Below are 26991 nucleotides of genomic sequence, written 5' to 3'. Positions count from 1 at the left end.
CAATGGCTTCGCGACTGATAAAATGCTTTGACAATTGCCGCCACTGATTAATCCCTGGCCCTTAAAATTTATTTAAAAAAAAAAACAGACGGCATATAGCGAGGGGTTGAAAATGACCAAGCGCTTTTATCATATACTCAGTTAACTCTCATTTTTCCATGCACTAAGCATATAGTGATCGCGTCAACCCACTCACTCAGTCAAGCGCGCTCAGCATCGCATCAGCGCACTGCGATCAATAGCTCTGCAGCTATCCGCCAACGCAAAGCTCATTAGACACCAAGCGAATTGCATAGCGCGGCAAAGCGTTGATCTTCATTATGATGTTGTAGGCACAGCGAAAATTTAACGGTGGGCACGGCAGCTACTAGCTTCCGGCTAAATCGGCAGCTTGGATTGCTCGAGATGTTGCCGCGCACTGGCAGTCGCAGTTCGTCGATCATCGCAAACAGTTGGAAATAACGGAAAACGCAGTGATAAGTGAAAAATCTAACGGTGCAATGTGTGCAATTCATAATTAAGGAAATTGCAGAAAAACTCACACAAAGTGCAATTCCAAGTGCAAGTATAAAAAACGTATATGTATGTACATACATATATACATATTCCTAAGATCGCCGTCGTCGTCGTCGTCGTCATCAACGTCACTTGGCATTTGGTTGTCTATGCTGTCTGTGCCAACAGTGACCGCGGCATTTGTAAATCACAAAATCGCGAGTAATTTAAACTCAATTGACCCGTTTCATGAATTTATCGCGCCTATTCTGCGCTTTTTGTGTGCGCGCGTGTGTGTGCACTACCGTTTACTTTGCGTGCAATAAATAAATTTTGTATGCAAAATTTAAATGAAATAAAGACAGAAAAATTCTTAGCGAACGTTTGTGCACAAAAATTTCAAAATTAAGCGATAAACAAAAATAAAAACGATTTCTATCCGACAAATTTCTATGGCAATGCAAACAATATTTAAAATACATAAATATTTCTACGATTGAATTTTCTGCAATGGAATATTGGTGATACTTTTTTATGTTACAAAAAAAGCAGCTTCGATTATAAAATCTGTGCAATTTGGTATGCACTTACATACATACTTATTTTTATCTGCCATTTAAAAAATTTTGTGTAAAAAATCCTTGTTTAATTTCAAATTACTTATTTTACTTAGTGCTTTTTCACTTATACTCAAAAAAAAAAAAAAAACAATCGCGCTGTTTAGTAACCACAAACGAAAAATATCAAATAAATCGAATTTTAATCGAGCAAATATAGAAATATGCATCATAGCACGCAAATAATTGGACTATGTTATAGAATATTTATTTAAATAATCCATGTGGAATGAGATTTCAGAATGATTTGTCATTTTCACATGAGCGAGATATTTCTCTGTGCATTTTCAATTTATACATACGCACATGTATGTATGTACATATGGATTTGTGTACGGCATTAAAGCTGCAAATTAGGGGCTATTTTCATTTAAAATTGTTAGACAAATGAAATAAACTAAGTACAAAAAAAAAATAATTGGTTGTCGAATTTAATGCATACGTGTATAACGAACAGCAATACATATAGCGTTAAATAAACTCACTTAATTAAGCAGATATGCACTTTAGTAACGATTATTTGGAATCGTCTTTATACCACAATTTCGCTCCAGGGGCTCACGCACACAAATAATTTATGCTGTTAAGTCTGAGGAGGCCTTTGTCTACAAAACATTGCTGAGTAGATATAAATAGATGAAAAGTTAGCGCACTCACAAGTTAAGTAAATAGAAAGTACCAATTTTTCTCTGATATGCGACTCAGATAAATAAAATAGTTTTAACATTTCGGTTCAAGTATACAAACCGAGTACAAACACTGCCTCAAAAGGCCCCCATGTCCGTATAAAACTCTGCTTACTTATGTCCAGCGGCGAATCCACGAGGGAGTTTTGTGCAAAAATAGAATTATGCACAGCTTTAAATGAAAATTTGTTTCTTAGTTAACTTGAAAACGCTGAATTCAATAATGTAACTGATGTTCTCGACACCAGTTTTCCAAGCGCACCCAATTTTTTTGTTAACCACAGGACGGTTTAAAAGCTACACAACAGAAGAAGATTTTCGTTTTCGTATGATTTATTTAATTCTAAAGTCGTGGGTGTCAGAAAAAAGTTTACATATTTCGCAAAAAAGGTGTGAAGAATAAAAATATTCCTGAAACTTTAAAATTAATTTAAGAGTCCAGTAACATAATCAATATAATACAAATGCATGTAAAAAAAACCAGTAACCGGTACAATTTTTATTATAAAAATCGTTCTTTAACAATTATTATTTGTTTTCTTTTATTTAATTACTGCTTAAATTTTATAAATAAAAAAGAAAACAATTATTTTGGATTTTTATCTAAACAATTTGCAAATAACAGTTATTTTTGATTTTTATATTATACGTATTTCTTAGATAAGCGTTATTGAAGACTTTTATTTATAAAAGTCATCAATAAAAATCAGTCAGTGACTTTTATTTTTTAAGTCATGCTTATAAAAACCATTTGTATAAATCATATTAAAGCAAATTTCATGAAAAGAGCCATCCAAAATTCGTAGAGTTTTGCGATTTTGTAAGAAAAGAAAAAATCAACTTCCATTTTTGTCTCTTTTTAATTGCGTATATTTAAAGACCATGCGGTTTAACTGTTTTAATTTTTCAGTTAAATATAGGGCTGATCATATGCTACACAAGGGTTTAAAAAAATTAAAACGTACGACTGTCACGTATGTGACGTATGAAAATACCCATATAATATAAAAATCAAAAATAACTGTTATTTGCAGATTATTTAGATAAAAAAATACATAAAAATCAGAAATAATTGTTATTTTCTTTAACTTTGCTTAAAAATTGCAGAAAAAGGTTTATTTTCAAATTTGATTCTCGGTGAAAAAAAATCGATTTGTATGTAACACTTAGTTGTACAACATTTTCTTCGTAGTGAATTTTTCAATGACAGTTTTCATCAATAAATGTTATGTTCGGTACCTGACAAAAACAAATGACTCAGTGGCAATATTGTATTTATTTACATATTGTAATAAAATAACAAATACGATGTCGAAAAACTTTGGGCTGACATAAATATTTTGATACTTCATATACATTTTTAAATTTTTGCATAATGCAGGTTCCATGGGAAACTGAAGCTCAGTGCAAAAATTATTTTCTTTATAAACAAACGTGTGGATAAGACATTTGTAAAAACTTGAAAATCTTGAATCAACCAAAAAATAACAAGTCAAAGCTTTATATGCATTATTTTTGTCGTAGGAGGCGAATATGCTTTATGCACTGGCCGGGGCGCTAGTCTCTATACTACCTTTCCAGAGTGTGGGACTCCCACCGAAGCGTGTTGGGCTAGCCACTAAAACCCAAACTCCCACCGCCCGCGCAAGAATCCCGCATCTGACACCGCAATTCTGTATGTCTTCATATGCAGGAGCGCGCTACTAGAGCCTCAAGGCTGCTCTTTTGTAGGGGCGTTTCATTCGGGTGCCCTCAGTAGACATCCGTCTTCTCGTTTGCAGCGGAGCACGAAGTTCACGTATCTCTCAACTGCTTCCCACTTGTCTGCACTGGAGATTATTACCCCAGTTACGTTGTTCGGGGTGATGTCTCCGTATCTTTCTTCCAACATTCTGCGCGAAGTCAAGACGTGCGTCCACCCTGCCCATTCTGTGAAGATATTCTCGGAAGTAACCATGACCGGTGAGGAATTGCGCCAGGTATAAACCGACTTCCCCGTGCGGTCTTTTCAACCATGTCCATCGACCTTTTGTGCTCGTATTCCAGTCCTATCTCGGCACTAAGATTGTAAATCTCTTTCCGCTCGTAAGCAAGTAGCTCAATTGACATGACGCCAGAAATAACTATAACCGCGTCCGCGGACACTGTACGGTGTGCAGAAGCAATGTATAGTGCCCTCTGCGCTGGATCGAAGACATTTAAATCCGGTATTCTTTGCCCGTACAGGAGCACCGACTGGACTGATATCATCAAAAGTTTTCTACGGCATGGCTTTGGGTCGCCCACGCTCGCCATCAACCGGCTTAGAGCCACCGTGCTCTGCGCAGGTTTTTCACATACTCCATGAATGTGTTCCCACAATGTGAGTTTGTTGTCAAGCTTCACCCCTAGGTATTTTGTAGACCTATAAGTTGTCACGGGCTGACGTCCGACCATCATGTTTATAATTGTTGGGATCCGTTTCTTGGTGAGGAGCGCGATCTTCGTTTTGGCTGTAGCCAATTGCACACCGTGATCGCTCCTCCATCCACTGTCGCTGCGCATTGCCTGGTTCAACTTAAGCTGCGCCAGCTGGATGCTATATCTATACTTCCAAAAATCTCACTTTAATATTTCTATACAAAGGGTCTTTGAAACTATTACCTATAATACATTTTTATATAAAATTTGTTTTAATAATACGATTGAGAACGATTGTCTCAGCTGGCTTTGGATGATCCAATATCGCAGCTTTTCCAGACTACCGGCATATTTAAGTTCATTCCATTTTGATGGTAGAATCGGCCAATACAGTCATAAAGGCACCAAATATTTTCCGAGAAGGAAATAGAAAGCGATGTAATGTGGAACGATTTTCCGTCATCCCTTGTCAAATTTGGGATGAAGGAAAATCGTTCCACATTACATCACACTCCTACCCTGTCGGAAACACCAACAACGAAAATGAGAAATAGAAAGCCTTCGAATATATCCACCCCCTTCAGCATACCCGCTTATCTGCCGTCCCTAAATATGAGCGCTAAGCGTTGCGTTTTCCAATGCCAACGAGTGCTAGCGAGCGCTATACCCAAATCAACGCGGAGTAATTTTTGACGTTTTCTCATTACCTCTCCTTTCCTCTTTCACTTGCTTGTCATCTCTCTTTTTTCCGTATGTCCGCACTGTCAAAAATTAAAATTCCATTTGCACAGCGCTAGCGCCGCGTTGTTGTGGGATACTTCATACAAATTGTATGGGCATTAGGATTTTTGATAGTTCCTTGACGATTGGTGCGCCAATTTAGGGATGGCTGTAAGTTTAACGTTGGGTCTTTGTGAGAGTCATTAACTTCATAAATTACCATTTCCCGTAAGTTTATTGACCTTCCGTAACCCATGTGTGTTTTTCCGACAGCCTAATTTTGGCAGCTCACCCTCTGCTCTTAACTCGCGTTCCTGGTTGTATATGGCTTTATAGCAAGGAAGGGATTTCCTAAGAATTGATTTATGCAAAACAATCAAGCCAGTGTGCGTTGTTGACTTTGGTGGCTCCCTGTTGGAATATCATTTATTTTATAAAAATATTTCGATTGTATTATTTTTATAAACTACCTTTAAAAAGATACCAAACACGTCCGCATTGCAGACGACCAAATTTCCGATTCTACTATTTTGGAAAAAATTGGACAAATTCAAATATCTGGAGAAAGCGAAGGGACAGCGAAATAGATGTAGCGGCATTTTAAAAACTTTGAGGTGGAGAATTCAGGAAAAATAGTCTCGTGGTGTGAAAGAATTACATTGACTTTCAACATGACCTCCAAATATACTTAAAGGTCTCATTGAATGAAGTAAATATTACTCTTAACTTAAATCCGGTTTTCGAAAGGAACATTTTTGTTTTTTGCTTTGTTTTGTTTTCTATTTTTAACCTAAAAACAGGATGCCAGGAGCTTTGGAAAAAAAAAGTTAAATTGAAGTGATTGATTATGGATATGGATTCCTTTCTGCAAGAACTGCAAAAATGTTTGTTTAAGACTTTTAAAAAGTTGATTGGATACTGGTTCCAGGTCACAAAAAGAAAACATTCTCTATTTGAACGTCATTTAAGAGTCAAGGTTATTCTTTTATCCAACGAGGCTATTTTTCCTGAATTCCCCATTAAACAATTTTTAAAATACCGTTACAGCTACATATTTCGCTATCTCTTCTCGTTCTCGAGATATATATTTGATTTTGTCAATTTTTTTCCAGAATAGACACTGTGCGCCGCCTAGCCTTGTTCTCAAAATTAAATTTATTATTTTTTAAGGACTGTAGTAGCCAATGATAACTGTCCTTATTGGGTTTCCTAGCGTTTCCACTGAGTCTGCTCTTTTTTTATTAGTGTCAGTACATATGAACATACCCACAAAAACATACATAATTTATTAACACAGATGGTATGAGTGAACATTTAAAAAGTGTACTTTGTTTGCAAAGAAAAAATTATATTTAAGAACTTGCTTAGTTAAATTTAATAGCAAAATAGCAACAAAGGCCCAACTAATCCAATCAAATATTAGATAAATGCGAAAAGTGAAATAATAATAGATACTGTGTGCACTTCCACCCACACAACAATACATAACTAAAACGACTAAAAACAATACACAACGCTTTGAAATTCTTCAGCAAAATTTTTACTTAAATAATAAAAGGCGAGAAATGCCAAAGTAAATAATTCAATTACAAAAGTGCAATAAGGCGAAAAATCATTAACATTAGTTGAAATTGCTGCCACAGTCGTCGCAGCAATTGCCTCGCTGCCACTGCCCCACCTCCCTTCACCAACGCCTTTGCCTATGCTTCTGCTTCTGCTGTTGCCTTTTCGCTGTTAGCCTCCCACCTCATTCATTTGCCGCCCATCGCAAAAACATCAATGAAGGAGCGCATTCGCGTGGCATTAAGCAAATAAGTGCAAAACCATGATAAATAACAGAAGCGAAGCAACAATGATAGCGAAAGCAAATGAAACAAGTATGAAATCCGTAACAGGCGAAACATCAACAGTAGCAGCAGCAGCAGCAGCAGCAGCAGCAAAAACCACAACAATGTCAACGGCTTCAGCAAGTGAAACAGACGCTACGATAATGAATTGTTGGTTATGCAATAATAGCAACGACGTCGTGCAAAATGCCAAGCCAAGTCATGTCAGCAACAACAAATACCACACAAACAATAATCACAGTAACGACAACAAGCCGGTGGTGGTGGTCACCACCGCTGCACTACGTCCCGCTATGATGGCACTCGCATTTACGTTGCTTTTCTTGATTAACATATCCTGTGCGGCATGCACGCGCGATCGTCTGCACAAGCAGACACATCTGGAGGCGAAGGTCGGCTCGCATGTGGTGTTCAATTGTCTCATTGACTTTCCGTACGATGTGCCCATTGAGTATTGGGTCAACTGGAGCAAGGATGTAAGTACATACATACATACATACATACACATATATTATTTAAAGGTATGTATAAAAATATTATTAAATAATTTGCATTGATTTTCCGATGGATTTTGTGTAAATTGTGGCTGAGTATGATGGGTTTTAAAAGTGAAAAACAGAGTTCGAGTCGGAAAGTATTCTTGCAATCGAAGTGGTGTAACTGGGAAGAAAGATGTCCATTTGAAGTTTTTAATAACAAAATTTTCTTTGATTCAGCGTTAATTTTGATGTTCAATTGTGTCATTGAAATTTTTGTCAATCAGTGCCTGGTTGAAATCCAGCATTTTTATTCCAGAGAATTGCTTCAATAAATTACCCGATTCGATGACGTATAGGGGAATAAGCAGACATATTTTGTGATTACCCCATTTTCGACCGTAGCCTAGTTAGGTAGATGCTCAATTGAAAAGTCTTCTATTTGATTTTTTTTTTTATTTTTATTTTATTTAATTTAGCTGATATTAAGACGAAATTTTGTATCATCTAGTAGAGCCTGAGTGAGTGACTCGGCCTTAGCTAGGCTTAGAGATGTCGGAAAAATATCGATGTTTTGCTTCGATGCATCAAAAATGTTCCACTCGATGTATAAATAGTCGATGTATCGATGCATCGATGTTTTTTGAAAACTGACATCTCTAGTATATTCAGCCGTCATTGCAGTTTTTTAGTTGTACAAAAAAAAAAAAATAAGTGACTTTTACCAAAAAATTGAAATGTCTCCAAAAAGTTCCGTTAGAAAAATAATTAGCTCAGTTGTAGTAATTTATTTAAAATTTTTTACAATTGTGCTAATAACATACATATTTTGTTGCGAAACATTATCCTATGCAAATCGTCGAAACGATGTATGCGCTTCGATGCATCGAATCAAAGAAAAACGTCGATGCATTTTTGCCACTGACATCTCTAGCTGGGCTTAGCTCTACACCGCGCTTCTTCGATGATATAGCCAGTGAATTGAGAGCGGTTGCCATTCGCCACTTACAATTACCATGTGTCCATCTGCTGGCGAGCAATTGTTAGATGAGTCCAACCAGCCAACCATCAATGCAGAGGCTGTCATGTCTGAGTTAATTGAACTTGTCAGAATGGTGTTGAAAGTTAAAAAAAATGTAAGTGCACCCGGGCAACACTGGAGAAGTGAAACTTACGTTACATATCTATTCCCTGCAAAAAATTTGTGAGACTCGACTCGTCCCTTACGGGTATAATTGTAGATCAATTAGTCCCCGACTCATATCTAACGGGTACTATTAATAATTTAATGATATGTGCGCACTTAATCAATGAAATTTTATGTCCGCCGTTGGCACAGAGAGAGAGTATTCGCTTAACAAAACTGTGAACTGTGAAATCGATAACAGTATCGATAAAAATATCGATAACAACTTCGATAAAAACATCGATAATAAAATCTGCAACAATATCGATAACAAACCTAATAAGAATATCGATAACAAAATCGATAAAAATATCGATAATAAAATGGATAAAAATATCGATTATTATATCGATAGGTTCCGAAGATATCGACAGCAAAATCGATAAAAATATCGATAACAAAAGCGATAAAAATATCGATTTTTATACCGATAAGTCCTGAGAATCCCGAAAATCTCTAAGATCCCAAAAAAGTTCACATATTGAGTCTCTGTGTCTCCATTTATGTACTTTTCTCTATAATTATCTTTATTTTATTCTTTCTTCCTCTATCTTCATCTTTACATTTATCGGTATCCTCATCCTCATCTTTTTCTTTATATTAATTTTTGTTTTTACTTTTGTGTTAATACTTTTCTCCATCTACATATTCCCCTTCACTTAAATAAAGTGTTTAAATTTACATTGATCTTAATTTTTGCCTTTATCTTTACGCTTCTTTGTTTTTGTTTTTATTTTTGCCTTTGCCTTTATCTTTTTCTTTATCTATCTACGTACTACGCTTTACTTTCGTTCTTGTATTGGTCTTTTTCTAATTGTTATTCTTTAACCTTTTATTAGCAAGTTTTTGTTAAAGTCCTACAATGTGCATTCACTCAAGAAGCACCTGTTTCAGCCCCAACCATTTCCGTTGCATCATTTTCGTTGAATTTGCCAATTTACTCCCAACCAACCAACCGCCGCTAAAGAAGTTTCACATCAAAAAGTTCGAAGTATAGTCAGATTAGTAGTATTTTCTTCCACTTCATTCTGGCAGCGTATAAAGTGGGTTACTTTCTTCGAACTGCAACCATAATGATCCTTGTCAAATGTTTAGAAGCTAACGCGGAAGCTTAGTTCTCTAACAAAGGCATCACATCTTTTCAAACGAATCGAGCTGCAGTTTTCTAATGAAATGCATTGATAGCATTGCGTATATTCTGTCATGTCAATCTGATTAAGTCTTATAAGCTGAATATATGTATGTATGTATATCCAATTCCTAGAACTTGTATGTATAAGAATTTTGAAAATTTAAATGCATCTCACGGCATTTTGTTTTTATAGAATTTCAAGAATTTCAATAGTGTTTACTCGATCAGCGCTGTGAATATCAATTAATGAGGAGCATTTCATTAAAACAGTATTAAATCGAAAATTATTTGTTTACAAACAGCTATTAATCGACTTGTCCTATCTATAAGCGTATACGTGTATGAAATATGCACAAACTAAATGTGTTTGTTAAATACGTAAATATAAGTACACCCATAGCTGTCACTGCGTTAGGTGGCTCACGTCATCACAAACTAAATGAAGCGATTCTCATTAATTTATGCCAATAAATAAGTACATAAAATAGTAATTTAAAGAAATGAAATGCAAACAATGTGCCACATCAAATTCTGACAGATGTTGATGGCTTGTTATCCAACATACATAAAAGTGCATACATACGTGCATACATAACTTTGTACATAGTTTGTATATGCAAAATTGTGCATCTCATTTCTTCATAGGCATGTGTGTGGCATGTACATTAGACTGTACCACCTAACAAGCGTTCAAAAAAAAAAGTTCGCCGTGCACCCCTTAGTTTAAAGCAGGAACCGGAAATAACAGTTATTTTTTTTTAGGTCCGGATCAAAATATTGTCGTAGAGTAAAGTTATCAATGTTCCTTTGATCACAGAACCTCCTGGAATCCTGGATTATTTTTAGTTTTCGAACTTATTGGGAAAAAGTCCAATAATAACTGAAAATTTCGAACTATAATTTTTTTAATCCAGTAATAACTGTTAAACTTTACTAAATATTTTTTAAGTCCGCAATAAAAGTCCTTTCGCAATAATAAACAAACCGCTTAACCAAATTAAACAAATTTGATATGAAATGAAAGAGTACTTAAATAGCTTTCAAACAGAATATCTAAACCAAGGTTGCCACCTATTTATATATTTTTTTATAATTTAATAAAATTCATTAGGCCATCTAATCCCATCCAGCCGTTTCCGACTGAATCACCATATACCGCTCAAAAGAAGTTCTAACTTCCAAATATAAGACCTCTACAGAACCAGTTTTTTAATTTGATATCCCATTTTCGAAATGCGAAATAACAATGCGGTTCAGACGACCTTAAAAATTTGCCTTCTCGTATTATATCTGTGTTCGTATGGAAAAGTAGCTTATGTCGAAAGGCCGGCTTTAGTATAATGCGGCATTCCCTTTATTCTTTAAACGACAAGGAATTTTTTGATGAGACTTAAAAAGAATATTGCCTTGCTAGTATCGGAACTATTTCTTGCACGTTTATTTGCTAAAACGGCTTAGCGCCCGTAAGTCATTCGCAATCGTATGCTGCGAATGCCGATTTATACTAAAGCCAGCCTTTCGACATAAGCTACTTTTCCATACGAACACAGATATATATATATCTCTATATGAACATGTACTACATGCTTACATACATAGTTATACTCTTCGAATTAGTGGCAACACTTATATTTCACTTAACTTCTGTATAAGCTAAACAAATTCAAATTTGAAGTAACAAACCCTCTTCAAAGATAATTTGAAATGAATTTTTTTTAAGTCTCTTTTGTTTGACATTGTGACACATATTACAATTAATTGATAAATTAAGTTGCATTTGATTTTTTAAACACGTGGCAACTCTCTTCTATACAGTTCCGAAATTAATCGGTATTAAACTCAGTTCTATGAATACCCATCTTCTAATTATTAATTTCACTCGTTAAATAATTAGAATTAAAATTTTTAAATAGAAAGCCTCAAAAAAATTCTAAACGTTCAACCTAAACTAAGATTTATAACACCCTTTATTTTGAAAACCATATTTTAATATTTCATATGACTTGTGTATAAGATAAATAAATTCGATTTTCAATCAGGTGGCAACTCTATTTAAAGGTATTTTCAAACTAAAATATTTTTCAATCTTTTTTAACTGATGAAATAAATTGAATTTAATTTTTTAAACACGTGGTAAATCTCCTAAATACATACCCACCTTTTAATAATTCGTTTAACTTATTCAAAAGTTTTAATTAAATATTTTTAAAGGTGGCTAAACTCTTTAAAGATTTTCAAGACCAAACTTAAGATTCCTTGAAAATGTCTCATTTGTTACCCATATTTTAATCTTTCATATAACTTGCGTATAAGTTAAAAAATTGGACTTTTGAAAAGGTTGCAACGCTCTTCAAAATATTTTCAAGTACTACGTTCTTACGTCTGTCACCCATATGGTGGTAAATATTTCAATTACCTTAGTTAAAATTGAATTTGAGTTTTTTAAACAGTTGGAGTTGTACTTAAGAAATAAAGCATTTTCAAACCCATTTTGGTTGATAGCTATATTGCAATAACTCATTTAACTTTTTAAATAATTTGAATCTTATTTTTGAAAGGGTGGGAACTTTTTTCGGAAAACTAAACCCTCACGGCACATCTACAGCCCAAGACCTTTAATCTTACACCTCATTTTTCAAAATCGAACGAACGGTGCGGATCAAATGGCAATGATTACTAAATAAATTGAATTAAAATTTTTAACAGGTGGCAACTCTTTTCGAAAAAATAAAACTTTATGGCACATCCACAGGCCTTTAATTTTACACCTCAGTTTTGAAAATCGAACGAACGGTGCAGATCTGATGACCTGGACAAACATTGCCTCGCGTGTTATAAATATACATAGATTATACAAAAATATATAAATAGTTGGAAACCTTCATTTAGATATTTTTCTTTGAAAGCTATTTCAGTCCTCTTTCATTTTATACCAAATTTGTTTAATTTGGATAAGCGGTTTGTATATTATTACGAAAGGACTTTTATTTCGAACTTAAAAAAGTTTAACAGTTATTACTGGTATAAAAAAATAAAAGTCCGGCTTGATCGAATATTTTTTATTTATAATATACTTTTATTATAAAAGTTATAAAAATCCGGGTCCCTGGTTTAGAGTATTTTTGGGAGGAAATTTCGAAAATTTTTTCTTGCCGAAAACTTTTAGGTGACAACTTCATTCGCCAAAAGTTTTTTTAATAGTTCTTCTCGAATTATCAAAATACTATTTAAGCAAAAGTTTCATGATTTTTATAATAATAATAGAATGGCGCTTACACATATGTTAGTGCTTGGCCGAGCTTCTCCTCCGACTTGTGGCGTGCGCCTTGATGTTGTCACACAAAGCGGAGGGACCTACAGTTTTACGCCGACTCCGAACGGCGATTGTATTTTTATGAAAAGCTGTTTTTCATGGCAGAAATACCTTTTTCTATATGTTTGCGATGTTGCTTTGACCAGGGCTTGAACCCAGGTGTTGATGAGTGAAAGCGCCAAAATGATTCTGAACTATTCCAAAAATGTTTCTGAAATAGTTCTTAAGTAAAAAATTATCGCGGACTAGGCCGAACTAGTCCTGAACCAGCCCCAAAATGTGCTCGAACTAGTCCCGAAACAATCCTCGATTAGTCTCGAAATGGTGGGGAATTAGTCAAAAAAGGCTCTGAAATAGTCGTGAACTAGAGCCGAAATGGTCCTGAATTTAGTTCAGAAACACAAGAAGCAATTGAAAATTTTCTGCTAGGTTACACAAGAAGCAATTACAAATTTTTTTTCTGGATTGACACAAATTTTACCCATACCGAGAGCTACGATGTTTACACACCAAAACCTTTTTTTTCCGAAATTTCTTTGCAAATATACTTTAAATGCGATGTGTCGGATGCGGAATCTTTATGCTTTTACCCCCTAAATATTTTTCAATTTCAAAATAAAAAATAGGGGTATATTTTTTCGGCATAGAACAATTCTAGTGCGGGAGAGCATTAAAGTTTCGGCTTTACTGGTGGGCCAAACTAATGCGCATACATACATATGTATGTGGCACATGCCTGGCCTATTAAATGACAAACTTAGTGAAAAAAATTAAAAGCATCCAAAACAAAAGTTGATTAGAAACTACAACAAAAAATAGAGAAAGAATTGTATTTACATTGGAACAACTGACGCTAAACATTAAATATATTAAACATACAGCAAGCTCATTTGTCGATGTCGTGCAGTGAGTGATGGCGTTGATATGAAAATGAAATGCGGTTTGATAGTAAATATGCTGATCTTCTCGTATCGATGACAATGCCAGACGGTCTGTTAGCTTGCGGTTTGTGGACAGAATCTTAAAAGATGAACACATTTCTGTCAGATATGTATGTATTTATGTACGTCTGTAACTAATAAATATATTGATTATTTAGTACCTGCGGGTGATTGGTGATTACGAGCCAAATATTTTCAATCAATGCATATTTTTGTCTTCCCTAGTTATAAAACACATTTTTGTTGTTCAATAACTCATCCCTTACAACCGTACTAGCTCAATAAGGTGAACTGTAGTTAAATAAGGAGACGAAACTAAGATTCGTAAGAGCTAGTTCATTGAGCTGAACGAACTAGAAGTGAACTTATCTTTGAGGTGAACCAAAAAATCCAACCCTAATATCTAAAGGAATCACCATGTGTGCTAGATTGAACAAAAAATAGAAGATATGACAATAGAAAAATAATAGGAAGTATAAATGCATGAGAATGAAAATTCTCAACATGCCCCATACGAGAGCTGAGAAGACCAGTGAGAATGTGAGACACTGGTGAGAATATTCCAGTTATGAGAGCTTATAAGAATTCTATGATGAGAGTGAATACCTGCTCTCGTTGTTATTTATACGCTGAGGATGAGAGTGAATTCCTATTTTCATGATAATTATTCTCATCGTCTACGAGAACCAGAAGACTTTTCCAAGCCGTACACAGGTGTTTGCACATAAAATTTCATGCGTACCTGGTAGGTACTAACGCCTCTTTTATTAAATTATCCATTTGTAGCGGTCAAACCAAGGTACATGGAATCTTTTGGGTGAAACGTGGTTTTCTTAAACTATAAAACTTTAATAATTTTATTTTTCGGCTTGTTGTTAATTTCAAATTTAATTGAAAAAGCCTTTTAAGTTATTAAAAAGAAAGAAATGGATGTCGGCTTGATACTGAGTGTGGCGAGTCTTGACAATGCTACAGGATATTATGCCAACTTTGAATATACTGCCTTAATCCCAATGCTGAGAACAAGCTCTAAAACTGACTCTAAGTCAGAATCTGTAGTCTATATTATCGAAAAAATTGGGATAAACTTCACCTTTTTCTTGTTGAATATGCTTAATTTTGTATATGCAATTCTGAAGGCCATGAAATACGAGATGATATACATATAAATGGCGAGATAAGAGTTTACGCGTTTACCTCTAACCATTTCGAGACTAGTTCGACTATCCAAATCTCGGCAAAATTATGCCGAGTCAAATATAACGAATTGATTTTACGCTGGTACTAAGTCACTCGAGAGTACCCATTTGGCTAGGGAGGCAAGAGTGCTCAGCCATTAAAAAGTTGGTGAATACTTCGCTCGGCAATGCCTGGTAGTAAACGAAGACGGCAGGAACGCTAGTCTCTTCACGTTCTTAGGTATAGTATCCTTAGAACATTCCTGTCCTAGATCCAACCTCATGTCGATGTTTCACATACTTAAATAGTATTAGTCGCATAAAGATTTGTGTTTATTCGTAAAAAAATAGATTATACGGAGGCGCTGGGAGTATGATTTCGTATTATTATTCTTACAATTACATAAACTCAATGCATTTGGAAATATACATACAAAAATAGTATTTAACGAATAATATGACCTACATATACTAAGATATGAACATTTCATATTTTCGAAAGAATTCCAGTTTTTACAGCTTCAACTTAATAGATTAAATTAAATTAAAAAACTCGTTAAATTTGTGGCAGATGCAAGCTAAAAAAAAATTAAAAAGTTTAATTCGATTTTAAATTGCACGCACACAATCAAGCAGAGTCGAACAAACCGACAAAAAAAAAATAAGTGGAAATATTTTCACACACCCACGCACAAGTATGTGGCTGCGCATAAAAATTAAACAAAAACGAAACCAGTTTACGTGCTCGACATTTCACAAAGTGTCGATATTCGCACGTCGGCTCATTGAATCCGTTGCCAATTGACGATTAAAATTTTTTCACAGCTATTTTCTATTTTACTCTTACATGCATATGTACGTAATTTTTTACGCCTTTTCACTTTTTTAATCAGCACATACTCGTACCATACAAACATACATATGTACATATATGTATATGTACATAAATATGCTGCCGACTGTTCAACTGATTTGCTCTGCCGATCAGACGTGTGATGACATCATGACCCATATTGACCGACTCCAGCAAAAATGAGAACTGCTCGTCACTGGCCGTTACTGGCTTATAAACGCTACCTAATTGCCCGCTTTGCAGGGCGTGTTTTAATTAAAGCTGTTCAATGTAAAATTTAGCCGTAAGAAGGGTATGTGTGGTAGTCACAATTGAAGATGTGTGCTGAAATGGGATTTTAATTCAAATCGTGACGTGATTTTCTATGAGCACCAAAGTTTCAGTCAGAACCCGAGACCCCTATTACAACTTCCGGCATAGTGGTAGAATTTAAAAAGCACATGTTGCGGTTTTGTGTACCCTGTATTTTATAGTAAGAAAATGCAATGTTACACAAACAAATCAATATTTTCATACTTTCGTTAAGAGCCAATAATATTTTTGATAAATATAGTTCACAAACATTTCTTTAGCTCACTCACTGAACTATCAGGTATAGGAATAAAAGCAATCCTACACTTCAAGGAACTATAGATTTTTGATTTCTAAGTTAAATTTCTAAGTGCAAAGAGAGCCGTAAGAGAATAATGCTTCCATTTAATTTTTTTAATAAAACCCCTACAAATATGCCACACAAATATAATTTTTTGTATAAATAAAATTCATCTGGCAACTGAAAAACAAACTTTTAAATAAAAACAGAATATAAAATAAAAACAATCGCAATTTGATACGCATAAATACATTTGTTTTACTGGTAATTTTGTATCCGATTTGGTATAAAAACAAACTAACGTTGCGTAATAGGTGACACGGTGAGTAATCGTTTCTAAGTTCTAGGTAAGTCAAGTCAAGTCTATGTCTTGCATAATTGCATAACCCAGATTTAAAGCAATACCACGTACGTTGCATTTTTTTGGCCTCTGAATTTTCGAAACTCTGTTAGTTTTGAAAGGGTGCGATTTTTTGTGTCCACTTTATTTTTTGCAAATAACTGCTGAATGAATTGAATTTCCTAATATCTAAACTAACAAAAATTTATCATAATTAAAAAAAATAGTATTTTTTTGGTTAACAGCTTGAAATTTGTGTACAAAAGAAAGGAATTCTTAAACAAACTAAGTACTAGTTCTAATTTGGAATTCAATCAGTTTGTGATTTTCTGTGACAAAATTCTTTCGTAAGGTAATTGTCAATTATGGCAACTATCTTGACAGCTCTTTACTGTCTTTTGAAAAAATATTTGAAATATCTGCTAAAGAGGAGGTCTTAGCGTTATGCTTTTCGCCTTTTACCAATAAGTTTTTTAAAAATTAAATAAAACTAAAAAATATATATATTATTACTCTTAAGACAATAAAAAGTAATACCTAAAAGAAAAGCGTGCGATTGCTGACTTATGCCGATGACATCAACATCATCGTCAACAAAAACCGCGAAGTCTGTTCTGCCTTTTCCAAGTTGGTTAAGGAAGCAAAGCGAATGTGTCTGTTGACAGTTACAATTTCGAGAAAGTAGAGAATTTCGTTTACTTGGGAACCAGCCTTAACACCGATAATAATGTCAGCATGGAAATCCAACGCAGAATCACGCTTGCAAACAAGTGCTACTTTGCACTGAGTATGCTATTTAGGAGTAAAGTCCTCTATTGACGGACGAAAACCATACTCTATAAGTCACTCATCGTGCTCGTGCTGGTATATGGGGCAAAAGCATGGATACACTGAGGGAAATAATGCATAGTAAAAATGAATACTTTATATTTGATTATCGTTTAAAAATGTTCGTATTTAAAAATAATATTTTCATACAAAATTTATTACGCACGTATTTGACCGTTCACATCTGAGTATGTATATGTTAGTGTACATACGCACCCCAAGCATGCAGAGCGCCGCTCTGAGAACGGTGACATCACACACATACATACATAGTACATACATGTTTATCCGTAAAAATCGCGTGCTGTGGTGTTGATGGATATTCAACATTTGAAAGCAAATTTATATGCCTGGGTGTAGCTGAGTGCGCAAAGATGCTTGCCACAAATTGTTGATATCCGGAGATGGTCGGGTTCGAATTCCACTGCAGGCAACATGCAAATTCAATTTTTTTTTAGATTTTGTCTTGATTATTCACTTCACGGATGCTTTTTCAGTACGAACGCGGTCATTTTAATATGCGCGTAATTGAATTGAATATTTACCAATATACAGTACTTTCGCTGACGTTTATAGTAAGATCAATTACGTTTCTATTTGATTTTAATATTTTTTTCCCTCAGTGTAATGACAACATCCGATGAGGCGGCTCTTGGAGTGTTCGAGAGAAAGATTTTCCGGAAGATGGCGAGTACCGCAGACGATGGAACGATGAGCTGTATGAGCTTTACAACGACATGGACATAATGCAGCGACTTAAAATACAGCGGCTCCGCTAGCTTGGTCATGTCGTTCGAATGGACACCGACGCTCCAGCTCTGAAAGTATTCAACTCGGAACCCGCTGATGGTAGCAGAGGAAGAGGGAGGCCCCCACTGCGATGGAAAGATCAGGTGGAGAGGGACTTGGCTTCACTTGGCGTTTCCAATTGGCGTCAGTTGGCACAGAAGAGAAATGACTGGCGTGCTTTGCTGAACTTGGACAAAATCGGTTAGGTGGTTACAGCGCCAAAAAAGAAGAAGAAGAAAAGAAAATTAACTTACTTCAAAAACCAAAAAAAATAATAATAAGATAAATCAAAAATAAAAAAATAAAAAAATAAAGAAAATAAAATAAAATCGTTTCTCCTTCTTAAAACAATAAAATGAGAAATTAAATTGGAAAAAGTAAAAAAAATAAAAAACAAATAAAATAGTAGATGCTTAAAATAAAAAAAAAGAAATATATAAAAAATATCTTAAAATTAAAAGAAAAATAAATTAAAATATACAAAAAATAAACTAAACTTAGATCCTAAAAACTAAATGAATTGAAAATATGTCTTTCTTTACAAAACAATAAAATCTAAAAATTAAAGGAAAATTAAATTAACAAAAGAAAAAATAAATAAAAGAAAAAATAAGTTTCTAAAAATTAAAGGTTATTAAAAAGTGTTTCTTTTTTAAACAATAAAATTTAAAAGAAAAATAGACTAAAAAAGAAAACAAATTTCTAAAATTGTGGCTTTTCCACATAATTCTTATTGGGCCAAAAATATCAAAAAAGGAAAAAACGAAAAAATTTTATTAATATTAAAAAAATATTCTTCTTCTTAAAATAATAACATCTAAGTATTAAAAGAAAATTAAATTAAGTGAGAAAAAAATTTAATCAAATTAGAAAAAAATATAAAATACGTTTCTAAATATTAAAAGATATTAAAAACATATATATTGTTTTTGTTTTAACAACAAACTCTATTAATTACAAGCAATTTTTAAGCAAAAAATAAAGCCGACTTTAATTCTGATATAAAAATTTAAGGTTATCGTTAATTTTTCACGATCGAATTATCGGATCTAAACAAAATTAGTATTGGACCACCCTTGAGGTTCCACCTTCCCGATGAAGAATTATCGAAATGGGTTAACGTGGTCCGAAGTTATGCGATAACATACATAAAAAAAAATATATATATTCCGACGAACTGATAACCTCCTCCTTTTTGTGAAGTCAGTTAAAAAGAAAATGAAATTAAAAAAAGAAAAAAATATTTCACTGCCCGAGGAATAGAACTTGGATCTCCCGAATGGCACGCCTGTGCTCGACCATTGCAACTATTAGAGCGAGGCGAGCTAGATGATATCAAACCATGTAGGTTTTCACCACAAGTGGCGAAGGATAGCTTTTTTTCTAAGACTTTATTGCTAGAATAATAAAAGTCTTTCGAACTATCTTTTCAGTAAGTGATGGAAAGTTGTGAATTTATGACCTTTACTATTCCTTCTCCCAAGTCCAAAATAGTTTTTTTACCAATTGCCACCATTACTTTTTCCAGGAACGATGATCTTTATAATAACATATTCAGGCATAGTGCAGCGAATTAAAATACAGCGGAAACGCTGGCTTGGCCATGCCATACTAATGGACGCAAGTTCTCCGAGTCTGAAAGTACTCAACACGATTTGCGTAGGTTGAAGCAGGGGAAAAGGAAGGCTGCCGCTGTGATGAAAGACCCGATGGATAAGAATTTGTGACGTCAATTGGTAAAGAAGGAAAATACTGCCTTATGCATCACATTTTTTTAATTTAGAGCTAATTCTTAATTTATGAGAATATCATGTTCAAGTCAAATAATTTGGCCTTACAACTTCTGTCAATCAATTAACTACAAATGAGACCATCTATATCTATACCCTGAATAAAACAAAGTCGGGATTTTTTGAACACGTTCATATTGAAATCTACTAAACGGATTTGGACAAGATTTTAATATAATCTGTTTTAATAGCAATAATAATAATATTTTGGTGCTTGCACTTTTGCCAAGTGTATGGCCGAGATTCTCCTCCATTTTATGGTATGCGTCCTAATATTATAACGCAAGTGGAGGGACTTACAATTTAACCCCGGCTCCAAAAGTCAAATGATTTTAATGAGAAGCTTTTTCAAGGCAGAAATACTGGCCATTGCCTTTGGATATTCAACCACATCTATAGAAGTAGAAACATTTTTACATATTTGGAATTGATATTTTCTGAGTCATTCTAAAAATATATAAGATTTATTGTGATTTTGTTTCTACAAAAAAATTTCGCCTTTTGCTTGCCCCTTTCTCTTTTCGTGTTCGTCTAAATTAAATTCATTAAGTAGAATTCTCCTTTCTGTGTTGCCGAAGAAGAGGGGCTAGGTACCTTTTGCGGATAATACTTTTCTGCGTAGGGCTTAGGGATTATAACCCATACTAAGTAGAAGTTATAGCAGCTATTTCGGAGATCACCACATCTCCTCATCAGACCTCTTTGTTCTAGACTTCAGCAGGGATCGAACCTGCGTAATCGATGTGCAAAGTCAGAAGCGTTAACCACCGAGCTATGTACACTCCGTAAACTCTTGTTGCTAATTCAGTTTTCCTTATTCAAACAACTACTATCAAGTGCAGCTGATTTAAACTTGACAGCGTGGTTGTTGTTGTCAATTCTATACATCCATTTGCTTATTTGCTTTAATACCATCGTATATCTTTTTTAACATTTTCTTTTTAATCATCACACATTCCTTTCATACATATGTATGTACATACTAGGGATGTTAATCTCGGGATAACGGCCTTTTTAGGGGCCCAAAAACCCGTCCCGTCCGTTTGCCAAGAATTCCGGGATTTTTGGAATTTGTAATTTGCAATGGTGGCAATAATAGAAACGCCTTGTGTTGGCCAGTTTTTGCTTTCTACACCCAGAAAAAAGTCAGCTAAAAATATTTCTCTGAACACATGATTTGGTAACTATAACCAAATAATGTAACTATAACCAAATAATGTAACTATAACCAAATCATGTGTTGAGAGAAATATATTTAGCTGACTTTTTTCTGGGTGTAGCTAATTACACATACACAGAACACCGTGCGATAGACAATTTTACACACACAAAAAATCAATATATTCGCGAAGCCAAGGTCCCTATACAGTATCGGTCATATCTATAGCACGCCATTTCAAAGTGATATTGTGTTCCACTTATGTTTATTTATTTATTTTTAAGAATTTTCAATTAAAATACAGTTCTTTATCTAACAAAACCCATATAAACCCAAGTTTAAAAACTTATAGAAAACTACAAAAAAGTGCAACAAATTTTCACCTAAATTTCAAACTTTTTTCTCGGAAGTGTTTGAATTTTTCTGAATACACAGTTTTATAGCCCAATCAATTTTAGTCTGATAATGTGCAAGTTTCAAGTGGCTAAAAGTTACCGCTGATTTTTTAGAATTTTTTTCGCCAAGGATGTTGCGGTTTTCTTCCATATACAAATAAATTGAGTTTATTCATTATATGGAAGCCAATGCGACAAAAAAAATTCTAAAAAATTAACGGTAATTCGTAGCTACTTGAAATTTGCACATTATCAGACTAAAATTGCAGGGGCTAAAAAACTGTGTCCTCAAAAAAATTCTATCACTACCGAGAAAAAAGTTTGAAATTTAGGTGAAAATTTGTTACACTTTTTTGTAGTTTTCTACAAATTGTTGAACTTGGGTATATATGGGGTTTGTCCGAAAATGAACAATATTTTAATTGAAAATTCTTAAAAATATATAAATAAACATAAGTGGCACACAATATCACTTTGAAATGGCGTGCTATAGATATGACCTATACTGTATATGCAGTAAAATTGCGTTTTTAGTTTTTCTCTCTGTCGTCAGGATTTTTTTAAATGACTTCGAAAATTGAATAATATGAGTAATTCAGATGATGGTGGTAAAAAATCTAGTGCAATGTACTTAGGAAAACAGTATGGGTATCAAATTAATGCGAAAATTTTGCAGAGAAAGAACAGATTAAATTTTTTGGTGCATAAGGTGTTCAAAATGTCCTTAAAAAGTTTATCCTTGAATATCGTTGAAATTTTGCAATATTTATTTTGAAAAAATTATATGTTAAAGACTAATATAAACTCGACAACGTCCTCGAATATAGTTCTGCTAACTGTATTAGCTTAAAAAAGTAAAATTGATCAAGAGGGCATTCTCAATACCTATTCGTCCTTGTGAACCCAAAAACTTTTAATTTTTTTAAATCCTACGGTATTTTCTCTTTCATTTGGTACCCATTTTATTCTACATTGCACTGACTTTCTAAATAGTTTTTAGAGTTTATCATATCTTTGAAATTATAAAGTTCTAATAAAAAAAAAATCTAAAACTAAAAACGCAGTTTTACTATATTTGGCCCATAGTGTCGTGAGTATGTATATTGATTGCTTGGTGTGTTTTGAAATTTTTTTGTTTCAACTTGTTTCAGTCTTTTTACTCAGAATTTTTAGAAAAAATCTAGGTACGCAATTTTATAAGTATAGCCCATTAAATTAAAGGAGGATAAAGTACAAAATTCAAGTGACTAAAAGTAACGTTGATTTCTTATAATTTTTTTTGCTGGCGATGTCACGCATTTTTTTTCCATACAAAGTATGTTCGACAATTTGTTTATATGGAAGAAAATTCCCAGCTTTTTTTAAAAAATTCCCAAAAATCAACGGTATTTTGTAACTGCATGAAACTATAATTTTATCGTACTTTAATTTAATGGGCTATAAAACCGCGTACCTCAAATTTTTCTAAAAATGCTGAGTAAAAAGTTTCACATTTTGGCAAATTTTTTTGCAACTTAATAATTTTTGTACAAATTTCGAAATGCGCATGTAATTAGATATATGTAGAATGAGGTGGACTTTTATAAAAAAAAAATTTAAATATTATATAAACAAAATAAATATAGACTAAAATGGTTAAAATAAGGCGTTTTTTTTATTTCTGCTACTATTTAGTATTATGAACTTATTTCAGCCACACAACACATATGTTGACTTAAGTTTTTTTTGCACCGAGCTTTTTTCGACATACCTTAGGTTACTTTATCAGATATGTACACGCTTAAGTATTGTTAAATGCGTATAAATTTAACTACTGTCTTTTGTTTTGTAACTAATGAAATATTTTTCAACTTAAATAAATAATAAAGTAGGTTTCAAACCCATTTATTTATTAAATACTTATTATATGGTAGGACAGCTTCTCAAACCATATTGATGCAATTTTTACATGTTAAGTGGTTGAAAAATAATGAATATCTATATCCCGGAACTAATCCCGATGTCCCGAAAATCCCGGGAACGCAAAAATCGAAAAAATTAGCATCCGTAGCACATACATCTATGTACGTATGTACATGTGTTTACCTTTCCCACGATCATCAGTGCCCCTACCATAAAAAAATTTAATGATCCATAAAAGCTAACTGTTGATTAGCGTCATTACTGCAAAATGGCATTTTGCCGCACCAATGTGTCACTTCATTCAATTGAATTGCCATATTTATCAGCAGAGAAAAAAATAATGATTGATGGCTTGCAATGTTCTGCATATAAACATTGCATTGAGTGTGCCCATCCATTTGCAACGGTCGTTGAAAATATTTATTGCGAATCGCTTATATGCAAAAATACAGCCGTAAATGTGAGTAATATTCGTATAAGCAAAATCAGCTCCAAAGTACATAGAGGCTTATATAAATGTACAAAATTCTAATGCAAATATGCATAAAAGTGATCTTTGAATTGTTGGCGAATCAATTAAATAGTTTTCTGTTTGTCAATTAAATTAAACGATATGCTGAGTACATTTTATTTGTAAACGATTTTATTGAATACCTTTTTGCATAAGAGTTTTTAACAATAAAGACATTCATTTTATATGCTATGTATGTTAAAGTACTGATTGGTTTAAAACACATTGAGGCCTTATAAATTCTTGACGAATGCTAAAAAACTTCTTCCTTTGAAACGTAACCTACTAAGTGATGTTATCGCGTCGAATAAATGTCAAGTGAAGGCAAGTCCTTCTCAGTGCTGGACACCCTTCTAAAATGTCTCGATAGTCAGGTGAACTATTGCCTACAATGTCCTGTAAGGATTCCTATAACATTTCTTAAGTTATTCATGGACAAGATCATACATTCCTAAAGGCGCTTTGGACTGCTCTAGACCTGGTAGATTATCCCAGTAGCGGTTTGAGCCTTTTCATCTAACCAGACCAGGGCACAGAGTGTCCCTTTTCTAATACCACAAAAACGCTTAGGGGCTGAAGAGTTCAAGCTTTTTTATTCGCAAGTTTATCGGTAAATTTCTTCTCCTGTAATACCAATATGTCCTGTAATCCAGAGAACCCAAATGGTCAGTCGAAGAGTAATCAGCTTATCAGCATCACCAGTTTCGATGATACCTGATGAGATCTGAGGACTTGCCTGTCACTTAAAATCCCGATGTTTTAATTTCGGTACTTGCGCTTGATATTAAATACCGCGCATCTCCCTTTGGCGTATGTTTCAGCATGGAAAATGGACATATGTTTTCCCATGGATCCCGAGTATATTAGCCTCGGTCCCCTCCCTACACCTGCGCGGTAGCCTCTTTAGTCAATGAGCCATCAGTCTACCTGTTTATCATGTTTTGGTTTATCCGATATGTCTCGGATATCTCAGATATGCCTGCCCAGTTTTTCTTATTACTCACATCAGTTTTCAACCTCTTCGTAAAGCTGAACCTCATATGCATGATATCTCTCAGTATTTCAGAATACTTCCTCGCCAGAATATCCAACTTCCTCCGACTAAGGATCCCGATATTGGTACCAGTTATCCTTAGTAAAACTCTTTTCACCTGAGTGTATGTACTATGTGAATATGAATGGGGGTAACATCTAAAGGAACTTCCAATAATTCGGTTGGACAAGTTCTCTTGGCTCCCGTTATGCCTTTGTACATTACACCCCTTTTAGAGTTAAACTATACTTGTACGGTATAAAGAATTGTATATCATTAGAAGGTATTGTGAAGCCCTAGTGCACATGTATGTATGTACATATGTAGATAAAGAAAAGAATGAAGATAAAGATCAGGATATAGGTGGAGGAAACGATAGAGCTAAAAATAAAATGAAAAGGTAAATACAAAGATAAACATAATGATAAAAAAAAAACGATAGAGACAAGGATAGAGATGGAGAAAATAATAAAAATAAAGATAGGGACAAAAAAAGACAAAACTGAAGATTGAGATATGTTATGGTATGCTATGTTATGTTGTGTTATGTTATGTTATGTTTTATTATGCTATGTTGGGTAATGTTATGTTATGTTATGTTACGTCATGTTGTGCTTTTTTATGTTACGTCGTTATGTTTTTTTATGTTATGATATGTTATGTTGTTCAATGCATTTCACTTCAACTTACCACAGTTCAATTCAAATCACCTAAACTCCCCTCATCTCACCTCAACCAACCTCACATTACTCTGAGTTCACCTCAATTCATCTTAACACACCTCATTCAAGATCACCCAATTTCATATCAAGCCAATTAACCTCACCTTACTTCAAGTTAGCTCAACTCACCTCAGCTAAACTCACCCTAACTCACTTTAAGTTATCTAAACTCACCTCACCTGAGCTCAATTTACTTCACCTTAACTCAACTCAAATCCCTTAACTCTCCTCAATTCCCTTAATTTTACAGGTTGAATTTCAACCGCTGGGCGAACACTACTAATGTTTGTACCATCTAACCTTGTGGTTGTTGTTGGATTTACATTCATCCCCACTTTGGCACACCATTTTTCGGTTACATTCAGCCCTAGCTGGATTCTTTCACTCAAGGTGTTTTCGAAAATGTCCTACATTATTATTAGTACAGGTTTGTATTTCTACCCTTCTGGTGCGGAGCTTGCAGTTTATCACCCCCTGCTAATCAAATCACTGATTATTGCAGCGTGTGAGGCGTTATCAAACGCGCCCTCTATGGCCAGAAAAGCGCTTGTAGCAGTGTCCTTATCTTCTAACCTATCCTGAAGTGCACTTGTCAGTGGGTATAGGGCGGCTTCAGTGGATAGTTCAATAAGACAGTAGTCCTTGCATATTTAACTATTAACTTATCTAAAGCTTTTAGTATAATTGCAGTTAGGCAGATTGGCCTAAAGGATTTTGGATGCAGTGCGTCCTTCTTTCCGACCTTCGGGATGAAAACAACCTTCGCTCTTCTCCACGCATTTGGTATATAACTCAGTGCTATGCTACTTCTAACTATTTTTAGTGGCGGTCCAATGACGAATTCTATTTGCATAAACATACATACATATTACGTCGGCAAATCGAATCTAATAATAATTTACATCTTGTTCATTTCAAATTGAAGCTGCAAAAATAGTTATAGTATAAAAACCAGATTTTGCCAAGATTTATTATAAACACAAGTGGATGAGCACCCAACTGAGAGCGCCTCAATGTACATACATATGTATTTGTATAAACGAGTGAGCTAGCGCTGCAATATAAAACACATTTATCAACATAATC

General features: G+C 34.1%; 1 protein-coding gene across 1 annotated transcript; it reads left to right on the top strand.

The window, feature by feature from the left end:
* Positions 1-237: 237 nt before the first annotated feature.
* On the top strand, positions 238-26188 carry LOC118741848. Its single transcript, XM_036473821.1, has 3 exons — positions 238-582; positions 6342-7241; positions 26156-26188. The coding sequence occupies exons 2-3, from the start codon at positions 6744-6746 to the stop codon at positions 26186-26188; spliced, it is 531 nt and encodes a 176-aa protein (XP_036329714.1). The 5' UTR covers positions 238-582; positions 6342-6743.
* Positions 26189-26991: the final 803 nt, after the last annotated feature.

Source organism: Rhagoletis pomonella, unplaced genomic scaffold, assembly GCF_013731165.1.
Source record: "Rhagoletis pomonella isolate Grant_MI unplaced genomic scaffold, Rhpom_1.0 Rhpom_scaffold_00006, whole genome shotgun sequence".
NCBI lineage: Eukaryota > Metazoa > Arthropoda > Insecta > Diptera > Tephritidae > Rhagoletis > Rhagoletis pomonella.
Note: the sequence above shows the minus strand (reverse complement) of the source record. Positions and strands in the feature narration are given on the sequence as shown.